At 40.3% G+C, this 26,175-nt stretch overlaps 1 protein-coding gene across 7 annotated transcripts in view; it reads right to left on the bottom strand.

Annotated features, from left to right (window-relative positions):
* Positions 1–26,175, bottom strand: part of KIAA1549 (KIAA1549 ortholog) — a 136,128-nt gene that overhangs the window by 22,400 nt on the left and 87,553 nt on the right. For all 7 annotated transcript variants that reach the window (XM_078376227.1, XM_078376228.1, XM_020800454.3 and 4 more), the window contains exons 8-11: positions 23,339–23,484; positions 20,641–20,818; positions 12,998–13,179; positions 665–867 (exon numbers count right to left, since the gene is read on the bottom strand). In XM_078376227.1, the coding sequence (XP_078232353.1) occupies positions 665–867; positions 12,998–13,179; positions 20,641–20,818; positions 23,339–23,484 (709 nt within the window). The remainder of the gene's footprint in view (positions 1–664; positions 868–12,997; positions 13,180–20,640; positions 20,819–23,338; positions 23,485–26,175) is intronic.

The raw sequence follows: 26,175 nt of genomic DNA, 5'->3' as shown, positions 1-26,175 counted from the left end.
AAAAGTACTGCTTCTATTTAACTGTACAAGGAGGGCTATAGACATTGTGGCTATTCTTAAGCTTTCGAAAATAATGCAGCAAACATTCAAAGTTGAGAAAAGCAAATAGCAGGCAAGCAAACTGAAGAAAGATGAATTTAATATTAAACATTTAGCTATGCATTATTGGAGTGTTCATTAGCTTTTTAAAAAATTAAGCAGCCAACCCATACACCAAATGACAATTTCATTTCGCCCAAGACAATCTGGCCTCAAATTCAGTCATCAGCATAAGAGCCAAAGCAAAACAAAAATCCAGTAACTTTTTTTGCTAAAAACGTTTTTAGCAGAATAACCCATGTTTTTGTTTGATCACTTTATCTGTTGTTGTACATGCTTGAAATATTCTAACATTTAGCTGTACAATTAAAACCCCATTAACTCCACACATTCAAAAGGCATATCCCTGCTCATTTTACATTTCTGAACTGAATAATCTCCATAATTAAGAAGTCCAGTAGAAGACTTTAAGAAAGCACTATCCACAAATCCTTGTGGTTTAATGTAAAATGGAGGTACCTGAACAAATGCTATTCAAAAATACTTAACAGAGCAAAATAATCCCCCATACATAATTACTGTAACTTTGATCTGTGCCAAACATTTTCTCATCATCTGAACTGACCTCCCTCTGTGGCGGACATTCTTGGATGGCTTTGAAGAGATCTTGGTTTTGGGGCTTGGTAAGTCACCGTTTTCAGAGGGAGTGGTGTCCTTAATTGGTCCTGGCAGAGGAGTTGGCTCATGGATGATCAGGATGTCATCTTTGTTGTGCTGGCCTAAATGCTGCTTTGCAAAATCAAAGCCCTTCACACTGGGGGCTTGTAACTATAGTAGAAAATGAAAGGAAAGGAAATAAGACAAAACTAATCATGAGCAAACATAACAAGGATGCAAGCAAAAAAAATTAGGCTGGTAAACCTAAGCTGTAGCATATCACAACAACACGAAAACAGTCAGAAGTTATATATACACACAAATACATATATGAATGTGGTAAGACTGAGGGGTCAACAGTGCTTAAAATCATTCTGGATTTCTATCGCAGAAAAGTCAGCCTACCCAAAATAAATATGTCATCAAGGAGGTGTTGATTAGCCAGAAGAACTTTCAGAAGCAATGGCCTAATGAAGGCAACACAATCCATACAAAAGTGTACAATATGTCTAACCTACTGGGACATGCATCCCTGGACCAAAACAGGCCCCAGAAGGTAAGTGATGGGGCATCTATGGCCTTCTAGATGTTGCTGAACCACACCAATTCCTATTTATTCCTGATCACCAACCATGCTGACTGAGGCTGACCCCAGTTAAGAGCCCAATATCTGGAAGACCACACATAGGATAAAGCAAGACAGGTCCCCTATTAAGACATTCATCTGAACATGCACAGGGCATATAAGCCCAGCTCAGGAAGGCCATGCTGCCCTACTGCAGCAGAGACATTCACAAACTAAATGTGTATGTCCGGAGAAGGCTCTGAACGTGCATTTGGTGTAAAGATTTGGTGACTCTGACAAAGTTGGGGATTTGATCACTGAAGTTCTATAAGCACAACAGAGGCTTTAGCGCTCAGTGAAAATTTCTGATGCTGTGGGACATGATGCTGTATGGGATAATGCTCGTTCGTGTGTGTGTGTGTGCGCGCACATTTTTGTCCTCACTCTAGAGGCTATGGTTGTTCAGCTTTCAAGCAAATAGCTCAATAGGTCTTAGGTGTCAAATACAACACGGTTTTCAAAGATGTAGCCAGGCTAATCTGCAAGTATATCAGACAAAGAAATAAAACAAAACCAACCAACAACACCCCCCACACACAAACACACAGACACACTAAAACACACAAAAAACATTGTGTCACCTTAAAGACTTACTGCTATATCAAGTCCACTTTTTCAGAAACTTTTTCCATTTGTGTGATACACATCTAAACTATCCAGAGGCCAAATCTGCCAGGCAAATGCCCACTGACTGGTTTTTAGCTTCAGGGTATCTACTTGGGATACTCTGAGTCTTCAGTGGACTCGTGACAGCTTATAGAGCCCTAGCTATCTCAAGGACCATAAATCCCTTAATGAGCCTGCTCAAGTATTACATTCATCATGAGAGGCCTTTCTCTTATTCCCACCACCTTCACAAGTGTGCTTGGTGGGTAGATGGGACAGGGCCTTCTCTGTTGCTGCTCCCAGACTTCGGAACTCCCTCCCACAGGAAGCTAGGCTGGCCCCATCTTTACTGTCCTTCTGTAAGCAAGCAAAGACCTTTCTCTTTAGGCAAGCTTCCCTTCCGTGACTGCCTGCCTGAGTGGGGCTTTAACTGGATTGTTGTACTTTACTGCTTTGAATGTATTTTGGTGCTTATCTTTTTAAATGGATTATTGTACCTTACTTCCTGGAATGTATTTTGCTGTCGCTTATGTTTTTTAGTATGTTATTTGTATTTGTATACTCATTGCTGTTAACTTTAAATACTGTTTTTTAATTATGTGAGCTGCCTTGGATCCTTTTTAAGGAGAAAGGAGGGGAAAATATATTTAAATAAATAAAAAATAAATTAAGAGGGAAGAAACCTCAATAAAGACAACGGCAACTCTTAAAGCAGACACTGCAGAACAGAGATTAATTGCAGACACAAATGCATAGAATGCTTAACTGAAAAAAAATCCTGTTACATTTACAAAAAAACAAATCTCTGCACTCAAACAATATTAAGAATATTCTGCTATATGGGTGGAGTTTAGCAAGATGATGCCAGAACGACAAGTTACTGCAAGAGGTTGGGAAAGTAGTCTGCCAGGTCTGAACCAGCAGATGGCGATAAAAAGTTTTAAAGGGAAAGTTACCTACATATTGTACTTGTGCATTACATCATTGTCGCTTCACACAATCGTATTATCAGACCAATAATTTGGTTACAAGAGGGACTGTATTTGTAGTTCTCAACAGGAGAATTGCTGTTCCAGGTTTCAGTTAGCTCCCCCTGCCCCTTCTCCTTGTACACAAATGGGTACAAAGGCCAATGCTTCATGCAAACTTGGATTTCAAATCCCATTAGCCATAATCAGCATAGCTAAAGGTGAGATATTATGAGAGATTCAGTCCAGAAAAACCTTAAGGGTCACAGTTGCCGCCCTCCCAGCTTCAGATATAAAACAACCTAATTCATTCTTCCTCCAAACCCATTTCTATGAATTTTCCTCTTCCACTGGACACTCAGAAGTGTACTCAAACTTTATTGTATTGTTAGCGATGGAGAGAGGAGCTGTCCCATTTGTATTTCTTGAGGCAGGTGCTTTTGCATATCCAGAGATTCAGGCCAGCATTCCAATTTCTCTATTTTGCTTTTCTGCAGCCTTTATTTCGTTGCATTCATACTGGGGGGCTATCAAGACTGGGCAATCTATTAGAAAGAATAATTACCTCTAGCTTACTGTTCTCCATCCATTTACAGTGGTGCCTCACTTGACGACGATAATCTCTTCTGTTCAAATCGCTGTTAAGCGAAATCGTCGTCAAGTGAAAGTAAAACAACCATTGAAATGCATTAAAAACCAGTTAATGCGTTCCACTGGGTGAAATACCTCATCGTCCAGCAAAAATCCTCCATAGGGGAAGCCATTTTCAATCGCTGTTTTCTGGAAATAGGTCCTGAAAACAGCGGGAGGCCATTTGGAAACCTGATGATCAGCTGTAAAGATCGTTGTGAAGCGAAAAATCGGTTCCCGAAGCAGGGAACTGATCGTCGTAAAGCGGATTTTCCCCATTGAAACATCGTTTTGCGATCGCTATAGCGATCACAAAAACCTCATCGTTAAGCGATTTCAGCGTCAAGCAGGGTAATCTTCAAGCAGGGCACCACTGTATATCACTTTTAATACATGTCTTTCTAGCCATCTCTCACTAAATTTCCTAGTCTGGCAAACCTCTGATTCTGGCAAACTTATTTTGTTTGGGGAATCTGGATCATAAAGTATTTCCCCCCTCCCGGCATTATGTTCAGACTCTTTATCACTAAAATAAAGCCAGTGTGGTTTGACAGTTAGTGTTTAGGGAGACTGGAGGAGGAGGAAGATGTGAGTTCAAATCTCCTATCAATCACGATGTTCCCTGAGCAATTTGGACATAATTATCAGCAATCAGCCAAAGCTTCCTTAAAGGGTTGTTGGAGTATAAGCAGAGTAGACACACTTTGGAGAGGAAGCACAAAGTAAACGTGTAATGAATAAAATAATATTCTAGTCACTAGACCTGATCATTTTAATATTCTACAGCTATTTTTAATCAATTGCTATTCTCAAAGTTGTCCACAAATAGTCTTCCTATTTATCCATTCCTTTCACACTCTGATCCTACTACAACCTTATTTTCTTTTTTTTATCTATTGGTTTTTATCTTCACAGACAATCTTTTCCTGTATCACAAAAGTGATACAGGATAAATTGTCACTTTATGGATGAGGAATGAAATCACCCATGGGGAAAATTTAAAAAGGCGATGTGACCAGAAATGACTGCAAATCTGGGAATCCACAAACTTTCTCAACACCAGCTTCCAGTTTGAAGGAACATTTAGGCTGTTTTCATCACCTGTGGCTAACAAAAGGGTAAATTTACAGTTTACAATCACTAGAGTCCAGAGCAACTGTTCACCTGTATACTTCTTCAGAGCAGATGGCTGTGCTAACACACATACTTCTGGAAGTGAAGCCAAAAGCGGAGACAAAATGGCAGGCCCTACCATTAGGTAAAGTGAAGCAGCTGTCTGAGGTTGTAGATGTTGGGATGTGGGAGGCAGTCGCTGTTTTCAACATCAAATCTTACTAATGTTGCTTTTCTCCAGACCACGCTGACAAGAAGAATTCTGGAAGCTGCAGCCCCCCTCAAGAAAGTAACTCTTCTGAGCCTCCCAAATTTTATCTTCTGCTACTAAATAGAACTATTCAAGCCATACAGCTTGACCTTGGGTATCTTACTTCCTTCCCTCACATGTGCAGAAACTTCAGCTGCTAGTCCAGCTGGTTTCCATTGCATATCTGGAATCAGGAGAGAGACTGGATGGAAGATATTGTGCTTTGCAATCACTGGCAGAATAACTTGGGTCAATCCAGAGTGCCAGGTGCACTAGCCCAGAACCCTACTGACAAAATTCTCCTTTTGGGAGAATGAAGTTTGATACCTGGTTAAAGCTAAATCTTTGGTTGGACTGTATTACTACAGGGTACAACTGGGGCACCATATATTTGAATGTTCCCGTATGAACACAACCACCCTGTAGAAAAATACTTTGGCCAAAATTCAACTGGATTTGCATGCAAAAGGAATTAGGGACATTGTCACATATGATAAAGTGCCAGGCATATGCCAGCAGCATGCTGGGTGCCTGACTGTGTACATGAGGATACATGCAAATGATAGGTGGCTGGCATTTTGTCAATTAGCCATAGCAACTCATTTCAAACAAATGTACTTCAAACCACTAACCATCAAACTGACTTGTTGCAACTCATTATGGTGTTAGCTGCAATTCAAATATCAAGTGAAATATCAAACTGGGATTATGTAAAAACAGAGGTTTGGCCATACAAAGGCCAGATCCCGTTGCCTAAGTTACACCTGATGGCACTGACCACAATCTCCACTCAGAGAAATTTCAGAAAATTCCTCATCCCAAGGTTAGGATGGCTTACATGCAATGAAACTGAATGTACATGAAAGTCAGACAAGCTGTAGAACAGAAATAGGACATCTTCAAAACCTTGATGACAAGGCAATCCAAAATATAGACAATTACCCAAAAGTGATTTCCTTTTGGAAGCATATCATATGTAGAAGTGTTTGGCTCTATATAATTTTGTATAATATATCTACATGCAGACTTTTACTTTGTTCTATTTAGAGACACATAAAGTGAAATGTAAGCTATGGAAGCACTATTCTTAATGAGTAAAGGCCTATATTTGGTCCCAGGAGTAACAATATTTCAGTTTTGGCAGCTAATCTCTGAACAGCTCCAGAGATCCTGTAAAAATGTCTTCGAGAATTATAACCTGGCAAAAATGCTAGTGTATACAGTTCCGGAAAACTGGTGGCAATGGTGGTGGGAAAAATAGGAAATTCTGAAAGGAACTTAAAAGGCAGGGGTAGAGAAGAGATGTTTGGATGCAATTGTCTTTTTGGAAAAAAAGTTAGGAAATTAAAAACCGAAATGTAAAACACTTGTATAGAAATTACTTCAGTGTAAGGTGAGCAGAAAGTCACAGTGTGATTGCAGATACATGCTGTTACTTTTCAAGGTAACAAACAGAATGATAATGGGTGAATAAGTAACATAAAGGCTGTGCCTTTCCAGTTGTTTAGGTCTTCGCAAAGGGATATATTTTCCAGGAAGTCCGATTTGGTGTTTTGGTCCAGCTATAAACATTAACATTCATTCTATGTAACACTGTTCAGAAGTTCTACATCTAACTGGTCTGCTCTCAAGTAAGTGTGTACATATATGGTCATTGTCTTGGGCAAAAAAACTGGAGGTGTATTCTAACTTTTGCACAACATTTTAATAAAAGAAACAGATGCCTGGTCATAGATTCCTAAGGACACGCAGAGCTTCTCTCTCAATTGCTAATGTTTATAGTTAAAAAGTTTGAGTGAGTCCTTGATAGTGAAGTTTTAATCAAAATTTCAAAATTATTCTTGCAATTGTGAGCAATAGAGAATTGCTTAACAGGAATGGCATGATTCTAACAAGAATCTTGAGGGCTGTACCCGGATCTATGCATACGGTAGTGTGATCCAGAGACATACCTGCACTTTAACAGAAAGTAGCTGATAGTTCTGAGTATGACTGATTTGCAAGGAGGGCTCATCACTTTATAATATTATACTGTTTCCTTTGAAAGCTAAGAAATCAGTCTTTCCTCCAAGTGTCCGTATCTGCACATGTGCATATCCAAATACTGTACAACTTAGGAAGAGCCATCTAGTTAAGGAAAGAGACATATTTTCAGGCTGAAAATGGAAAGATCAGAACTCAGGTCATCTACAAATGCCAGCACTGAATTTGTCTTATTTCCCAAGGAAATGAAATCCTGGCTCAATGTGACAAAACAGATCACATCAAGAACAGGCTCCTAAAAGACACTGTGACTTACAGAGCAGTCTATTAATATTTTATGTAACTCTCCTGCTAAAAAAGCTGTTCCCTCTCAGAGAGATTGATCTATGATGAAACCACTGGAGCAGTTAAAGAGCTGGGAGTCACCGCTGCTGCAATATTGCCATGTTAGAAACTCACAGCTAGTTTTAACAAGAAGTATCAAATACTGCATAGTTTAGACGTCCGTTTGTTTCCCGACCACCAACCATGGCAATCTTGTCCTCTAATTTATTTAGATGTAACCTTCTCCTGAGCATTAGAGCAAAGTCTCCTCTCCCTACACCCATGTTCTTTCCTTCCACCTATACACCAATAGACTCATTCACTCTGCTCATTCTCTTCTTCCTGCTTCCTCCACACTTCTTTTTCACTTTTCTTTCCCACCCCTTCCTTCACACATGCGGCTGTATCTGTATCTATATGTACACCCAAGCATTCAGCAACCCTTTAGGAGGAAGCAACATTCACTGTATTTTCTCTCCAACTTCTCTGCTTAGAGGCCTTCTGCAGAGCTTGCTCACTGAAGGTTATGAAAGTCTGCCACCTAATGACTGCAGGTGGTAGTACATTCTACAAATATCAAACAAGATCAATCAAGCAGATTCAAAAACCATATGATCCCAAATAACACACTTGTAGGGACCCCTTAGTATACATGTTGCATGTATCTAGGTTTCATCTTCTTAACAGAAACACAGGCATTTACTGTAAGCACACAATCCTTACACACACAGAGATCAATAAAGAGTGTGCTGTCCCTCTCCCTATAAATAGATCCCAAATATTATTTTTTTAATTTTTAATTTTCATATAATAGATCCCAAGTATTCTGATTGATTCCTCTATCCTCAAACGAAATTCAATCTGCTTCTTCCTATGCGTTATGGAATGTTCTGTAAATTTCCTTTCCATAGTGTTGTAAAAGTGACTGCCACCTGCTTGCTACCACCAGCTTGCCCAATATCCATTGTCGCACTGGCTTTATGCAAGGAAGAGGGCTACCTTCTTGAATAACAGGTTGAGGTCAGTGATCCTGTTGCTAATATAACTGAAAGAGGAGGAAGAAGGGGCAAGAGATCTACACTATCACCATTACCTAGCAAGGAAGCAAACCAAATATAAGGGACATGTATGTATGGGCTGCTCTACCAGACCCTTGTGACAATTATCTATTTAATGCATGGTAAAGGAAATTTGGAAGAATGCTAATAGTAAGCCACTTGAAACAGAGCAGACTTTTGCTACATCATTTCAAACAAACATGGGAACTGTGTTCAATCTACAAACTAGAGCCCCGCGCGCAGGAATCCATCCCCTGAGCCCTAGAAATGCTTCTAATTACAAAAAGAGGGAAGTGAACAACTGAAGCCAACTTGTCATCTGGAGATAGGGTAAATGCAATCTATAAGAGTTAGCTGAGACCTTACAAGTATTGGTTGTCTGGCTCCCAGGAACACATAGCAGTTTAATGGACAAAGTGAGAAAATGTGGAAGGAGCCTCGTGGAGCAATGGTTAAACTGCTGTAAAACATTGAGGACACTGCTCATAACCTGAGCTTCATCCGGGGCTCAGGTTTGAGGTTGACTCAACCTTTTATGCTTCCAAGGTCAGTATACTGATTATTCAGCTCACTGGGAGTGGGAGGTGGGGGGAACAATCTGTAGTCTGCATAATTCAGTCGTAAACCATCCAGAGCTTGAAGGACTATAGAGTGGTATATAACTAGACACTTTGGTTTTGGAAGTAAGGTGTTCTTATTTTCATGTTTGCTACCAATGTCCCCCTTTTAATTCTTCCTACCTGAGAAGGATGCCAGTAGGCTAGCAAAGAGAGACATACACACTGCTTGTAAAGCACTGTATTGTATTTCACAGAACCAAACCCACTCTGCCCCTTACTCTCCTGGTTTTGTGTCTAGAAATCTGCATGCAAGCCGAGGTACCGAGGAAATTGTCCCTGGGCAATGTTTTCCAGCAACCCAGGTTAAAGTGGTGCTTTTTTCAGGTCCATAACAAGTGACAGCAGGGAACTGAGAACTGCTCGTCCATCCTTGACAGCTACTCACAGGTACCTGTTGCTGTTAAAGAACTTGGCTCCTCCTAAATTGAGCCCAAATTACTATATTCTTTTTTTGGGGGGGGGGAACATTAAGGCAGAGGTCCCCAACCCCTGGCCCGGTGCCGAGCCATAGCCTGATCCGGACCAGGCCGAGAAGACAGACCTCTGTCTCCCCGCAAGCACTCCCCTCCCTACAGCTGCTGTGTGCACATGCGCGCATGCCAGTGCCGGTGTCAGTGCTCTGCAACCCCTTCACGCATGCACCCAAGTGCCTAAGCACCCTCACGAAGGGGTGGGTGGGTGGGAGAGCAGGCGCCCCACGCATGCGTGAAGGGGTGGGGAAGCAATCACACCGGTGCTGGTGGGTGCTCCCCCACCGCTTCGTGCATGCGCCCGAGAGTGTGTGCGCACCTGCAGGCCGACCTCACCTTCCTCAGAGGCTCAGCCCATCCGTGGTCCCAAAAAGGTTGGGGACCGCTGCATTAAGGGACAGACAACAAGTTTTAACAACCCTTTTTTAATTTATAAGGAGCTCCTGTGCTTTACTTAAACATGCCTCTTGTATTGCTGGACCTGCTACATACTGTAGCACCACATCTAAACTTGAATTAAAGGCTACATTTTTACTGTAGAAATCAAATTGGGATTTTTCACAAGCTCACTGGAGAGGATGAAACAATACACAGCATTTTACATTAGAAAAGGGGGCGGGGGGGAGTTCTATAGTAAAGTGAAAAATAATAAAGCTGATTCAACTGTTTCTGGCTCATTTATAAACAAGAAATGTATCTGAAACTTTTTTTAAAGTCTTTAGCAGCTGGTGAGCACAAACCTAAAATAGTAAATTCTTTCAATAGGATCTAATTTTCATGGAGCCTGTGATGGCAGAATACTTGGAAGAATCTGGTTCAGATATTAATGATAATACAGGAAAGGAAGAGAGTGTTGCTTTCTGCTTCTGATCATGGGAACATATTCAATTTTCATAGGGAAGAAGTGCAAGTCCCTGCTTCAGATATCAATGCTACATTACTGTAGAAGGGAAGAGTAAAATGCATGATGACATTGCACTGAGAGTGCACAGAAGGTAGAATAGGATCTTCTCTTAGATCTCTGACTGTGGATTGCAATCCATGGGTAAGACTATTGATTCCCAGTTGTTTAACAGTAAGCAACAAAATCACACCCTCCCCTGCCCTAAATGATCTACCCTGTTTCCCTGAAAATAAAACCTAACCTGAAAATAAGCCCTAGTATGTTTTTTCAGGATGCTCATAATATAAGCCCTACTCCCAAAATAAGTCCTAGTTAAGTGAAAGTCCACCCTCCACCATTGTGCAACAACCAGAAGAAGACATGACTGTATTTGAGTAAACGTTGATGGTTATACTGTACATGAAAAAAGTAAAGCATCCCATGAAAATACGCCCTTTTGGAGCAAAAGTTAATATAAGACCCTGTCTTCTTTTCGGGGAAACACGGTAGGTTGGACTGGATTTTTGTATGGATATGAATGTATCAACAGATATGAATGTCATTCATGCCTGTAAAATAAAACAAATCACTTGGTTCACAATTCTTAAATGCTACAACCCCTTCCAGATATTCAGAAAGCATGCACAGGAAGAGAGTTCTGGTTTGTGGAATTTCTCCATGCAGCTATTGAACCTGACAGTAGAGATTAGCAACTCCAGTTCCAGAGGGGCAGGGGAATCCTCTCCAGGTCTGTTTGAACGTTACAACAGCCATCCAAGGTCCTAAGTCCCATACTCATCCCCAAACAAGTCTGCATACAAGACGACACTTCTCCAAACTGTCCTTCACATGGAGACAACAACAGGCAGGGTGTGGGGTTAAAACATTCAATGCCTGTGCCTTCTTATTAAGGCCTTCTAAAAAGAGCACAAATAGGGCTGCCATGTAGATCTCTCTACTTGGCTACAACCGGTGGATCTTGGGGTTTCAGTAAAACAAAACAAAATGTAGATCCTGGGAGCCTGGTGTAGGTCCTTGAAGATTGTTTATACCTTGAAAGTGCTTTCGGAATCCCTTGCCACTAGCTTAAAGGAGCCCAGCCAAGATCCTAATGTATGCAAAGCATCCATACCATCAGTGAGATATGAATGCATCTACAAGCAAAAATTCCTAGACCTAATATCTTTAAAGTTCAAATTTAAAAAGCTCACTTAAAAAAAATTGAACAAACTATAGTTCAATTCATTTTAAATAGTATTCGTTAAATTTCTAGTTTAAAACAAACAACAAATATTTGACCACCACCACATTTGTTAGATTTTAAACCTTACTCTCATATTTCCTGCTGACATTATTTTTAACTAATAACACACAGAGAAAATGCAAGAATCAGTAGTGCAGAAGTTCATGAAAGCTGTCAGTGACCTTGATTCTACCACTGAGTTTCAATAAAGAGAAACAGGAGGAGCCATTAAGTCATTCAGGCAGCTTCACAACCCCAAACACTGTTGACCTCTCTAATCTTTCCCATGATTAATTAAGGCCAGTGAAAGTATAACAAAAAAAGCAGAACATTTCTGCAGCTATATTAATCTCTACACACAAAAGGGCTGCAGTGTTATGACTACCACTCAATCCAAGTCCTGATAATCAGAAGTACTGGAATGAGACCTTGGATCTATCTCTATCCACCATAAAGCATGTATGGGAAAGGACAAAGGGAGAGCTGTCTAGAATGAATAGCCAAACACAACACAAATAGTCCCACATTGCTGAACACTGCAATCATGTCTACATAACACAGGTAAGGATTGTGTTGAAGACTATGCCATTAAATTGCATAGACCTGCCAATACTGATTAAAGCAACGTGTTCTATCAGGCTGCCAGTAGCCATGGCCAAGACAGAAATTTTGCATTTCACTGTTTTATGTAGTCAACAATTGTTTTGTTTTTGATACAACACACTAACATAACTCTCCCTGCTCATGAAAATCAACAGCTGTTAAGTTCTCTGCAAAACAAGCTAATGATTTTGGTTTTATGTAAAGCCAAAATCAATTTTTACACCTTTAGGATCAGGGTACAGCTTGCACCATTTCTGCCTAATTTGGGACCATGAAAGCTTAATGATAATGTACAAAATTACTAGCAGAAACGTAACACAAAACATACAGGGCGAGTACTGAGAAATAATGAGCAGGATTATTATTTCACAGCTTTGACTTAGGGATGAATTTCTTTATGAAGACAAAACTTTCCTACTGTACAGCACCACCACCTCCACCATAAGCTAATAATCAATCCCTATGTTGCTTCATTTGTTTTGTTGTGCTAGTAACACAGATAGCTGCTGTCCCCAGTATACAGAAGATCAGCTAGAGATTCAGTAATAATTTTGGTCTATGACAAAGCAATACATGGAAAAATATGATAGATCTATAGAAGAGATGACTCCTATGCAAGGCATTTGAGGGTACCTGTTGAGAAGGTTTTCACACATGAGGTTTAATTTTATTTTGAGACTATAACGTTCACAGGTGATGATGGCATTGTTTAACATATCTGAAGTGCACCAGCTCAGGAAAGGATATTCCAGAGCAAAGGTGGACAAAATATAGTTTTCCAGATGTTGATCAGCAGTTCCCTGCATTCTTCATTTTTGGCTTTGCCACCTAGGACTGACGGGAGTTAAAGTGTAACTACATCTGGAGGATTTTACAGTACTTGCTCCTCCTCTCAATCTTGTAGGATGTCCCCACCCCATTTTACCTTCTGTCGCTGCTGAATGTTGCTCATAGTGTCCGGCTGAAATTCCAGTTTGTCAGTGCGGCAGAGTTTCCAGTATAAAATGATTATGATAAGCAGCACTACAGCCACAGGGACAGCGACACCGACAATAATCCAAAGATTGTTCTGTGATTCTGGAGGAGATTCTTTGACTCTATCCACAGCTGCAAAAGAAATTGGGAATAACTCAAATTTTTAGTTGCCACAGCTGAGGCCATTCCAATGTTACAGTGATACAAAACCAGTGTATTCATTGAAAGATTCTGTACATTTTAAGAAGATGTGTCAAAATTGGAACATGTGTAGCAAGATGACACCAGGTGGCCTGTCCCAACCTCTGCTTCAGGTGTGCAAAACATCTGGCCATCCAGAACCTTTGGACTACAACTTCCCCAGCTCTTAGCACTGGGCTTAACTCTGACTTCACTGGGTGAGGTTAATAGGAGCAACCTTTACCCATTCTGCGCCTTCTACCACTGAGGAGTATGCACCAGTGCCAAGTACCAGGATATTTCACTGCACTGTGCTTCCTGTTGATTCCCCCTCCACCACATTCCTAATAGCAGAACGAGCAGCAGACGGTGACTCCCTGTTATTATCTTCAATACCTATTCAGAGATAACAGTGGAGTCCCATTCTCCTTGCTCTCTCCCTGCAACTGGGCTTTCAGGAGGAGAAGAGATTCCCCAAATTCTTGGTGGGATGGACTGGGACTGCCAATGGCCTGTATTAGCTGGCTGGATAGCTCAGTGGTTTAGGTATCTGGCTGCAAAGCCAGAGTTTGATTCCCCACTGTGCCTCATGTGAGTAGAGCCAGCCTGTGTGGCCTTGAGTGAGCTGCACAGTCCCAGGGCACCCCAAGAAGAAAGGAATGGTAAATCACTTCTGAGTGTTCCCTACCTGGAAAACCCAGAAAAGGGTCACCCTAAGTCAGCATTTACTTGACGATGCATGATCATTGTTGTTATGGGCTGTACTAGGCTCACAGGCAGAAGACATGTACACAATCCTGACCTTGAACCAAGAAAGTAGTTCTTGTTTCTTTTACTCCGGCACTACTGTAAGAGGTCTGGTGCATGCAGTTTCTCAATGTGACAACATACAAAGATTGGCACAAAGCCACTAATGAGAGAGGCACAACTGCCCCTTGACCCTGTTAGCATTCTACAATGAGGAAGGCAGGGAGGACAGGATTGCTAAGAAAAGATTTCAGAGAAATAGCCTTGTCCGCCTGTCTCAGCTACAGCAGCAACAACAAAACACCTTGGCACCTTTAAGACTAACAAATGTATTTCAGTGTGAGCTTATATCAAGGTCCAAAGAAGAGGTTTGCGATCTACAAAAGGCCACACAAAAGTTTGTTAGCTTCAAATGCATTACGATCCTTTAGTATTTGTTTCTGGAAAAAGTTTGATCATGTCCAACAAATGGCCAGCTGGATAGAGGGGGCTGAATATAATTAGTACATAACTGGAGAGGTGTTAAGAACCACAGTAATTTGGGCATCAGCAGCTACAGTAAGACTAGTCTACATGGACTCAGTTGTAGACTGCATCTCAAAATGCTTTTTCAATTATTTAACATCTTGCTAAATAATTTCTTCAAGTGAAGATCATTTTAATACCAGAGTATGGTGGGATAGACTGGGGTTCAAGTCATAACATGACTTTGATTTTAAAAACCTAAGCTTGTTTTGTGAGTATCAGCCTATTACAACACTAACAACATCTAGATGTTTAAGATAAATGTAACAATATATTAAGAAATAGGTAATGTATAACAAGCTTAAAAGCTTACTTTTTCTTCTTTACTATAGCTATACTTACAAATGTAGGATTTGGGAAAACTAAAAATTATGCAAGGCAAATCCCTAACAGTTTTATAAAATAAACATGTATTTATTAAGTATAACCTTGGTCCCTTAATACCAAAAGTCTTTTACTTTCTGTGAAAAAAAAATAAAGCCACTTACATAAATACCTTCAAATTCTTGTAATATGCACTGTCATTATCTGCCAAAAATAAAAGCATAATATCCCATTTACTCCATTTGGAGAGATGCTGACGCTGTAGTGGTTTCCTAAAGACCCATGTGCAAGCAGTAGAACCAGGCTGCCCTTTCAGAAGGATGTCTCTTTTAAATGTGGGAAAGCCTGTTCCATGATCCTGCTTCGGTGAAGAAGCTTCAACCAATCTGAGGAACCTTTTTGAGTCTCAAAAGTTTTTGACCTACAATAGCCATCAGGGCCACCCATCACGGCAAACAGTAAGGAACTGTGGACATGGTAAACCCAAACCATCTGGAGGGTAAAATGTTCTCTATTAAACTATGAGTGTAACAGCTAGACAGTACAGAAAGCTAGGGAGAAAGTGATTTGTTTGAAATGTGGTGCTGGAGGAAAGCTTTGCAGATACCCGGGACTGCCAGAAAGATGAACAAATGGGTCCTGAACAATCTCTGGAGGCAAAAATATTGAAATTAAGGCTGTCCTACTTTGAACACATCGTGAGAAGTCAGGGTTCTCTGGAAAAGACAATCATGCTGGGAAATGTTGGCTAATCATAATAAATTCAATAGCTATTAGACAGAAACTGGGCATCATAGGTGAGAGTTTCTTTACTGGAAGCCACTGCAACTTTCTCTAGCAAGCGAAGCTGTACCAGACACAGTGGCATGGCCTAGGAGCCATGGGCCATCTGGAAATCTTGTAGGCCAAGGCTTGCTGGGGCAGAAAAGCTACCCATAGCCTCAGGCAGCCCATTTTTAATGTTATGAAATGGCCATTGGCTGTTTTATTAATTGTTTATTTGTTGTTCTTGTTTTCTATTTTTGCTCTCAGGGAGGGAGAAAGGTACCAGTGTCATTTTCTACCTCAGATGCTACTGTAATTTGGCCTTGGGTTCTAGTAACCTTGACAAAAGGAAATGGTTATGCTCCTTCAGGCAGCAAAATACCTTGGGTGGCCTTTCTCTTAAACACTAGGCTCTTGACACTAGGAAAGATACAAACAGTTCTTCTGTGTTTAAATATTTTTAGCTCAAGGTTTAGTGGCTTAGAGAGCAATCATTTTCAATGGGGGTAATATGGCTCCGGGGGAGGGTCGAGGATATTTGAAGGGGGCCACAGATTAGAAACAATTCTTCACACACCACCTTATAAAGTTTGTTATGCAAGTTATACAATCCTGATTTGTATTCGCAGAGGCTTTCACGGCCGGGATCTAATGGTTGTTGTGGGTTTTTCGGGCTTCTTGGCCGTGTTCTGAAAACATGTTTTCAGAACACGGCCAAGAAGCCCGAAAAACCCACAACAACCAATCCTGATTTGGTTTTCTTTTTCTTTTTTCATATTGTGTTTATGAAAAGAAGGTTAAGAATGGCTGGTTTAGAGTAGCATTTTACAATCTTGTGTACTCCAGTTGCTTGGGCTACAATGTCCACCATCTTCACCCAGCTCCAGTGCCCATCATCTTCAGCAATATTCCATCATCTTCAGCCACTGGCCATGTAGAGTGGGGATGAAGGAAGTTGTGGCCCAATACATTGGAGAGTGCCCCAATTTAGTGTAGGACGACCAGGTTTGAGTACTTGAATGAGATGTGAGGCATTTGGCTTTAGCTACAAAGCTCAGTGTTGACCATGAGAAGATTCGCTCAACATAATCTATGTTTTTGGAGTACAAAATACTATGTATTCTACAATAAAGGAAGAAAAGCAAGATGCAATTGTGATAATTAATAAAATAAAAATAATACTCCCTCTGGAGCTGGCCCTGTACAGTCACCTTCCAAACAAAGCTTCAGGACATAGCAAGTAAGTAAACAAACTAAAAGAGAGGCATATTTTCCATTAAGACATTATATAACCAAACTCCACACACGCTGTTAAGCTTTGCAAGCCTCTGCACTTCTGAATCCTCTAATGTAGTTTATAACTCCCTGATGTTCAGAGTAATTTTTAATTTCAGCATAGCTCAATTCCATTTTGTTTTATATGTTTTCCTCGTGTTCCTCCCCCTCTTCCACTTTGTAATATTCATTGAAATCACTAATTAATTCTGACACATAGTGGATACATTATGTAAGTGTACAAAAAGTACAGAAACGACAATCCTATTAATAACAGCTTGGCAAAGAAAATGCCATTTAAATCAAGAGAAAGAAAACTGTAGTACATGTTCATGGTCTCCTCAAATACTTTCCCCCAAAATTACAGTGCCTGTCATAATTTCTTTAATTAGTATTTATATGTGATTTCCATTTTTCTTTCTATTGTCAGATTTAACCTAAAGCCAGCAGAACATCCTGCCCTAGAGTAACTACAGCCCACAAAAGCAACCTTAGATCTAGATATATAATACATCAACAAGGGAAGCCATTTGACTAATATTACTACAGGGGGCAAACAACTACGTATGGTGGCAGCCATTTGTAAAGTCTAACTACATGATGAGATCAAAATACAACATATTCCATGGAAGCCAAGGAGGGCTGAAAATTCTTCCCAAAAGGGTCACCTTACATTTATCATGGTTTTTTCACAGGTACTTCCTCCAGGGATGAACAACATCCATTTGTGATAGCATAGATCCTGCACAAATGTGTTTAGTGGGGACACAGAGACAACCTTCTTTGCTGCTGGCCCCAGACTCTGGAACTCCCGCACACAGGGGGTTAGACTTGACCCACCTTTACTGTCCTTCTGCAAGCAGGCAAAGGCCTCTATCTTCAGACAAGCTTTCCCTGAGTGAATGCTACCAAGTACCATGTTTCCCCATAAATAAGACAGGGTCTCATATTAATTTTTGCTCCAAAAACACATTAGGGCTTATTTTCAGGGGATGTTTTATTTTACAATCATGTCATCTTTTGGTTGCTGCACAATGCTGCACAATGGTGGAGGGTGGGGTTTCACTTAACTAGGGCTTATTTTTTGGGTACTGCTTATATTACAAGCGTCCTGAAAAATCGCGTACTAGGGCTTATTTTCAGGTTAGGTCTTATTTTCAGGAAAACAATAGGTTTTTTAAAATGAATTGATGTACCTTACTGCTTTGAATATACAGTATTTTGGTGTTGCTTATGCTTTTTTGGTACTGTATTCACTGATGCTTTTAGCATTGTATGCTCATTGTTACTAACTTAAATGTGTGTTTAGTCGTTTAGTCGTGTCCGACTCTTCGTGACCCCATGGACCAGAGCACGCCAGGCCCTCCTGTCTTCTACTGCCTCCCGGAGTTGTGTCAGGTTCATGTTGGTTGCTTCGCAGACACTGTCCAGCCATCTCATCCTCGGTCGTCCCCTTCTCCTCTTGCCATCACACTTTCCCAACATCAGGGTCTTTTCCAGGGAGTCTTTTCTTCTCATTAGATGGCCAAAGTACTGGAGCCTCAGCTTCAGGATCTGTCCTTCCAGTGAGCACTCAGGGTTGATTTCCTTTAGAACTGATAGGTTTGTTCTCCTTGCAGTCCAGGGGATTCTCAAGAGCCTCCTCCAGCACCACAATTCAAAGGCATCAATTCTTTGGCGGTCTGCTTTCTTTATGGTCCAGCTCTCACTTCCATACATCATGACAGGAAAAACCATAGCTTTGACTATTCGGACTTTTGTTGGCAAGGTGATGTCTCTGCTTTTCAAGATGCTGTCCAGATTTGTCATCGCTTTCCTCCCAAGAAGAAGGCGCCTTTTAATTTCAGGGCTGCTGTCTCCATCTGCAGTGATCATGGAGCCCAGGAAGATAAAATTTGACACTGCCTCCATATCTTCCCCTTCTATTTCCCAGGAGGTGATGGGACCAGTGGCCATGATCTTAGTTTTTTTGATGTTGAGTTTCAGACCGTTTTTTGCACTCTCCTCTTTCACTCTCATTACAAGGTTCTTTAATTCCTCCTCACTTTCTGCCATCAGAGTGGTATCATCTGCATATCGGAGGTTGTTGATATTTCTTCCGGCAATCTTAATTCCGGCTTGGGTTTCTTCCAGTCCAGCCTTCCGCATGATGTATTCTGCATATAAGTTAAATAAGCTGGGGGACAATATACAGCCTTGCCGTACTCCTTTCCCAATTTTGAACCACTCAGTTGTTCCATGACCAGTTCTAACTGTTGCTTCCTGTCCCACATATAGGTTTCTCAGGAGACAGATAAAGTGGTCAGGCACTCCCATTTCTTTAAGAACTTGCCATAGTTTGCTGTGGTCCACACAGTCAAAGGCTTTCGCATAGTCAATGAAGCAGAAGTAGATATTTTTCTGGAACTCTCTGGCTTTCTCCATAATCCAGCGCAAGTTAGCAATTTGGTCTCGAGTTCCTCTGCCTCTTCGGAATCCAGCTTGTACTTCTGGGAGTTCTCGGTCCACATACTGCTGAAGCCTACCTTGTAGGATTTTGAGCATAACCTTGCTAGCGTGCGAAATGAGTGCAATTGTACGGTAGTTGGAGCATTCTTTGGCACTGCCTTTCTTTGGGATTGGGATGTAGACTGATCTTTTCCAATCCTCTGGCCACTGTTGAGTTTTCCAAACTTGCTGGCATATTGAATGTAGCACCTTAACAGCATCATCTTTCAAGATTTTAAATAGTTCAACTGGAATGCCATCACTTCCACTGGCCTTGTTGTTAGCCAGGCTTTCTAAGGCCCACTTGACTTCGCTCTCCAGGATGTCTGGCTCAAGGTCAGCAACTACATTGTCTGGGTTGTCCGGGATATCCACATCTTTCTGATATAATTCCTCTGTGTATTCTTGCCACCTCTTCTTGACGTCTTCTGCTTCTGTTAGGTCCCTCCCATTTTTGTCTTTTATCATGTTCATCTTTGCGCAAAATGTTCCTCTAATATCTCCAATTTTCCTGAACAGATCTCTGGTCTTTCCTTTTCTGTTATCTTCCTCTATTTCTTTGCATTGTTCATTTAAGAAGGCCCTCTTGTCTCTCCTTGCTATTCTTTGGAAGTCTGAATTCAAGTTTCTGTAACTTTCCCTATCTCCCTTGCATTTTGCTTCCCTTCTCCTCTCTGCTATTTCTAAGGCCTCGTTGGACAGCCACTTTGCTTTCTTGCATTTCCTTTTCTTTGGGATGGTTTTCGTTGCTGCCTCCTGGACAATGTTACGAGCCTCTATCCAAAGTTCTTCAGGCACTCTGTCCACCAAATCGAGTTCCTTAAATCTGTTCTTTACTTCCACTGTGTATTCATAAGGGATACACTTAAATACTGTCTTTTAATTGCTGTAGTCTGCCTTGGGTTCTTTTAAAGGAGAAAGGCAGGTTAAAATATTTTGATTAATAATAAATAATAGAATAAATAACAATAATAATATGATCTTTCTCAGCTACATATCTAAATTTATTGTGTATTGCTTTGTGATTGGAAAGTAAACACAGGGATAATTTGCAAGTTTTATTGCCAACGCATGTATCTCTGAAGAAGTCAATTCTGGAAAGGGAAAAAAGGTTGAGGTGTTTGGAATATGCATTCCAGTTAACAATTAGTTTGACCTATAGGCAAATGTCTTCCATGCAGTTAAAATTCACTGTACTTAAAGGATAACTTGGAAAATAGCTGCCTATGTCCAATCCACACTTTCTGAAAAATGTTAATTACTTTTCATTGCATTTTTAAGGGAACTCACGCTGAGCCACTGGGCCTTGAATGCGGTATCCTAGAATGATAGCAGCCCTCTGGATATCCACTCTGTTAATCAAATCAGCTGTCTTCACAGCACCGAGCCTTTCACCATCTTGATCCTCCACAAAATAAACCAGCATAACGGGGTTGTCATCTTCCTCTAAGCGTGACACATTCACAATCTGCAAAGAAACATAAAAATGTAGAAGTGTTGAATCAAATGTCTTTTACACCCCAAGAATCCCAATCTCCCAAAACTGCAACTGACATTAGAATACATATTATATTTATTGTAGTATAAAATAAGGGGTTGAGCGGATTATAGGACATTGGTCATGTTCATACGTCACACTGAAGCATAATTTAGTGCATGGGTTTCACTACTATGTCCTTCTCTCCCCACACTTGAAGTTGGGAGAAGGTGTTCGAGAATTTTTACAAATGCTCTTGCTTTTCATCCAAAAATGATAATGGAAAAAAAGGGGCTAATGTTAAGTATGGTTGGTCTGAAACCAGTTTTAAGAATCAGCTCTCTGGCATTTGCCTGTAATGCCAGTGAGTTCTGACAATAATTGTATTATATATTTAGTATTAATCATTTATGCTTTCCACCTCGCTAAGACACCATTTATTACTGAAGACTCTTTCAATAAAAATGTAATACCTTAATTAATTCCAAAGATGTGTGCAAAGAATATCAACCTTCAAGACATTTCTTAATCAATGACCATTTAGAATTCATTTTCACTTTTGAAAGTTTAAGCTAATGAATTGCAAACTACACTCTGATTAGCTTTTCATGTGGTGTCTTTTGTTCACAAAGCAGGCATAACAAAGGAGAATTCTGGACAGAAAACCTCCACCAAAAATATAACAATACGATTACTCTAAAAACATCAAAGATTCCTAAGGTATCATAAACACTAACAAATTCATTGTGACATAAACTTTCATGGGCCGGAAACCCTTTCACTGGATGAATTAACTTAGTGAGCATAATTCACAAACAAGAAGAAATAGGGCACCACCTCAAGAGTTACCCATTATTCCAGCTATACGAAATGGTACAAGACCACACAGAAATAAAACACTACTTATTATCTGTACATGCTTGAGCTGTTTCAATAAAATTATATTATTTGTAGGATCTGCTACATTATCTAACTCAAAACACAAGAAGAATAAATGACACACAAGGCTTCAGTTAATGGATTTATTTTCTCTTAGCTTCTATCCTCAAAATGTCAAATCTGCAATGGGGTCACCGACAAACCTTTAACTATCAGAGTGGTTCGGGGCTTTGCTGTAAATATCAACTACATAAGCTTTATGCTACAGGCTTTAACAAGAAAGGAAAACCATGTTTTAAATTCACATTATCAACCAGAAATTATGCTTCTTGGAAAATGTAGTTGGAACAGGAATTTATAATCTTATTCCCTTCCTGTGCCCAATTCTATACCAACTGAAGTTCAAATACTAAAATTTAATAGAGAATGAAGGAAAGGATACTTGTGCATAAGTGAGGTTAGATGGGATTTTTATTATATACACTCTCTGACAGCTCCATCATTTCTGGTTATCATTACAGCACGTTTAAAAAAACAGCCCTACTAAAAATCTTTTTGAGTGATTTAGAGGGATTTACAGTGCCTTCACTACTAAAATTTAGATGAAGGAGGACTCAAATATGAAAGATTACAACACTGTAGTATAAGCAGCAGTACATTATTTTTTTCTAGCACAGGGTGCACTACATTGTTTCACTTGCATGTGCATCTTTTCCAATTTATTTATTTATTTGCTTTTCACATTCATTTGTTTTCAAATGTAGCAAAATATAACTTACAGTAGGAACACCCTCGCCGTAACCCATGGGATAAGTTAACCCCCCCCCCCCCCGTGGATGTGTGTAACTGCAGATAGTAATGGACCCATTAAAAAGAGCAAGAAGCAGAGGAGGGGCAAGAGGAAGGATTTAAGTGTACATGTGCACTTCAGGCTGCGGCAACTGCAGACAGTGAGAGGTGGGAGAAGGGCGAGAAGAGGAAGTAAGTGCTCGTGTGCACATGGGCACTGTGGCTTGGTTGCAGCACAAACATGTAGCATCAGGGGGAAATGTAGCTTTGAAAAGTTACTGGTTGAATGACAGATTGCCTTAGCCAGCGTGGGTAGCATAAACTGCGATAGGGGGTAAGCTTCCAGGAAATAAAGGTGGTATCTTTCTTAAATATTCTCTTAAGTTACAGACTTTTGTGATCATTTCTTCCAATCTTCATGGAAACACAAAGAGAAGTGCTATTTTCTAATACATGTGATATTAGCCTACAATAAGTGAGGGGTGGATATCCTGGAATCTTCTCATTATCTTTGGAGAATGAGGAGGACTCTGGATTGACAGGAGTATGGGATGAGATAGAGAAGAAAAACAAGGAAAAATTCCATTCATATGAAGCAACAACAAAAGTCAACTTAACAAAACCCTTACTCAGTTCAATTAATTTAAATTCTGTTTATGCAAGCCACAATCACAATTAAGAAAAGGAAATTCACCTCACCTCCTCATTACTGGCATCTAAGAAAAACAATACTATTCATGAATCGCAAAGCAAAATATTATGAGATGGATGGGAAATAATAACAAGTTTTGTATGATTTATGTTCTTTCTTCTAGACTTTTGTTCCAGTTCTGTTTAATGTACCTGCACAACATTGTTCCCAGCAAATGTTGCCCTCTTCCATATCCTCCCTTTGCGCAAGGCCTCGTTTAACAACTGGGCCAGCTTCCGTTCCATCTCAGCCTGGAAAACGTCCTCTTGAACTTTCTGATTGATGACACCCAGGACAACTAAGGTGAAATAAATATACAGATAAAAAATCAGTACACAACAGGAGTTTCTCTGAACACGCGGCTTGAAATAATGGAGAAGCCAGACATTATCAGTAAATGGATTGGCACCAGATTGGGAAAGTAAGGGTCTGATAGATTGGGGATTGTTAGCAAATGCATCCCTACTAATTAATACATATCATGATATAGTTATATGCATGTAAGCCCAAAGTTTGGCTACCAATTTTTCCCTTAGTAGCACTTGCCCCATCCTTCTTTTATCCTGTTTGTTGTTGTTTAGTCATTTAGTCATGTCCGACTCTTTGTGACCCCCATGGACCAGAGCACACCAGGCCCTCCTGTCTTCCACTGCCTCCTGGAGTTTGGCCAAATTCATGTTGGCAGCTTCAACAACACTGTCCAACCATCTCATCCTCTGATGTCCCCTTCTCCTCTTGCCTTCACATTTTCCCAACATCAGGGTCTTTTCCAGGGAGTCTTCTCTTATGAGATGGCCAAAGTATTGGAGCCTCAGCTTCAGAATCTGTCCTTCCAGTGAGCACTCAGGGTTGATTTCCTTCAAAATGGAGAGGTTTGTGCTCTTTGCACTCCACGGGACTCTCAAAAGTCTCCTCCAGCACCACAGTTCAAAAGCACCAATTCTTCAGTGGTCAGCCTTCTTTATGGTCCAGCTCTCACTTCCATACATTGCCAATGGAAAAACCATAGCTTTGACTGTGTGGACCTTTGTCAGCAAGATGATGTCTCTGCTTTTTAAGATGTTGCCTAGGTTTGTCATCGCTTTCCTCCCCAGAAGCAGGCGTCTTTTAATTTTGTCTTTTAATTTCTTTTATCCTATTCCAGAATAAATACCTAGTCCTTCACAACTGTGGGTTCTCTGAATTACTTCTGAACATTATGACCCAGTTTTTAAAAAATATTGGTACAGCTTTTCTGTTTTAGAAAAGATTACATTTAAATGCTTCTTCATGGATATTTGCCAGCTTTATATTTGCATGTCTCTCTTTTGATGGAGATCCTCTGTGCTTCCTCTAATCACGTGACTTTATGTTGCAGAGGCACCATAGGCTTCCATGCAATAACTAGGGCATTAAGCTGAACACAGTGGACTTATTTTCCAGGAAGCATGCATAGGATCAGGTTGCACAACATCCAGACACTCCGAGCCTATTAACATCACCATGGGAGCTCAATTACTCTCCATAAGGAACTCTGTCAGAAAGTGTATCTTTGTGGAGAGGCATGATTATTACTTACAGCTTATATAAAATTTAAAGTTATGCAAAAACATAATTGCTAAGCCCTAAAAACCCAGCTCTGCTGCTGGGCAGCCCCTTGTATTTCAATAGGCAGCTGCTACATAAGCGATCTTCTACTGAATAAAAAAGACAAGTACTTAAGTACAGAAAACACAACAAAGCACTCCATGTTACTTGAAATGGGGCTAGGACTGCAATGAACAAGGACTCCTGCTAAAATAATAGCTCCGTGCTTAGCCTTTCTCCTTGGAGGATGAGTTGGAACCATTTATTAGGTGTTGTGACAATGCTGGATCATGCGAACTGCCCATTCCAGACCAACATTCTGTTCACATTCTGCTCACATAACCCAACAGCTTATAAAGATGGGATTCAACACAACAGCCCACTCCTACCAACGGCAGCTAGAAAGATGGAATATAGGATGGAAAGGTGCACTCGGATGATGTTACACCATGGCATAAATTTAATTATGAGGAAGCAACTCAGCCAGAACTTTAAAAATAACGTAATTATTTTTGGACTATGATACCCTGAGGCTGCCAACCAGTAGAGACACTAGCCATGCTGGCTGTGAGGATTCTGGGTTTTTTTAAAAATCTAAAAGCATAATCTTTCCAAGTTTTGACCTCAATATGAGTACATTATTTCTAGCAGTATCCTATGACTTTTTTACCACATATTTCCACTTTTAAATACCAAGCACAGCATTTTCAGCCTCATGGAAAATTGTTATGGTACATCCTGAATTTCTTTATTCTTAGAAAGAAAGTAATTCAGTAGAGATAACAGTGGTCTGGGCTGAGTTTTATGGCCCATAATTTACACTGTTACCCCGAAAATAAGACCTAACCTGAAAATAACCCCTAGTATGATAGTAAGCCCTAACCCCAAAATAAGCCCCATTGTGCAGCAACTAGAAGAAGATGATGTGACTGTATTTGAATAAATGTAGATTGTTGTACATGAAATAATAAAACATCCCTGAAAATAAGCCCTAATGCATTTTTGGAGCAAAAATTAATGTAAGACCCTGTCTTATTTTCGGGGAAACACAGTATTATTTCTGTCAGAAATAATGATAAATGGTTACAGAACCTGCAATCCTGGAAAAGCAAGATATGAGTGGAAGAATTCTCTTGAACATTATTCAGACATGAACTTTAAGGACTACAAAACTTCAGATCCCAAATGTCACTGTGGCCTGTCTTCTGTTGTACTTTCCAGCCACCAACACTCACATGAACCAAAAGAAAGGAGGAGTGTTTCAAGAAGTAAGAGCTGGTAGAAAGGAAGGTTAATTTTCTGAAGCTCCAGTTGGCTCAGAAGTTCTTTCAGGTTCTCTTCAATGAGATAGTGCATAGAGAACTTGGTTCATTTTTGAGACCATCAATCCAAGGTTGGCAGGGAGAGAGCCTGCCCGTTATTA

This window comes from Pogona vitticeps, chromosome 5 (assembly GCF_051106095.1).
Source record: "Pogona vitticeps strain Pit_001003342236 chromosome 5, PviZW2.1, whole genome shotgun sequence".
NCBI lineage: Eukaryota > Metazoa > Chordata > Lepidosauria > Squamata > Agamidae > Pogona > Pogona vitticeps.
Note: the sequence above shows the minus strand (reverse complement) of the source record. Positions and strands in the feature narration are given on the sequence as shown.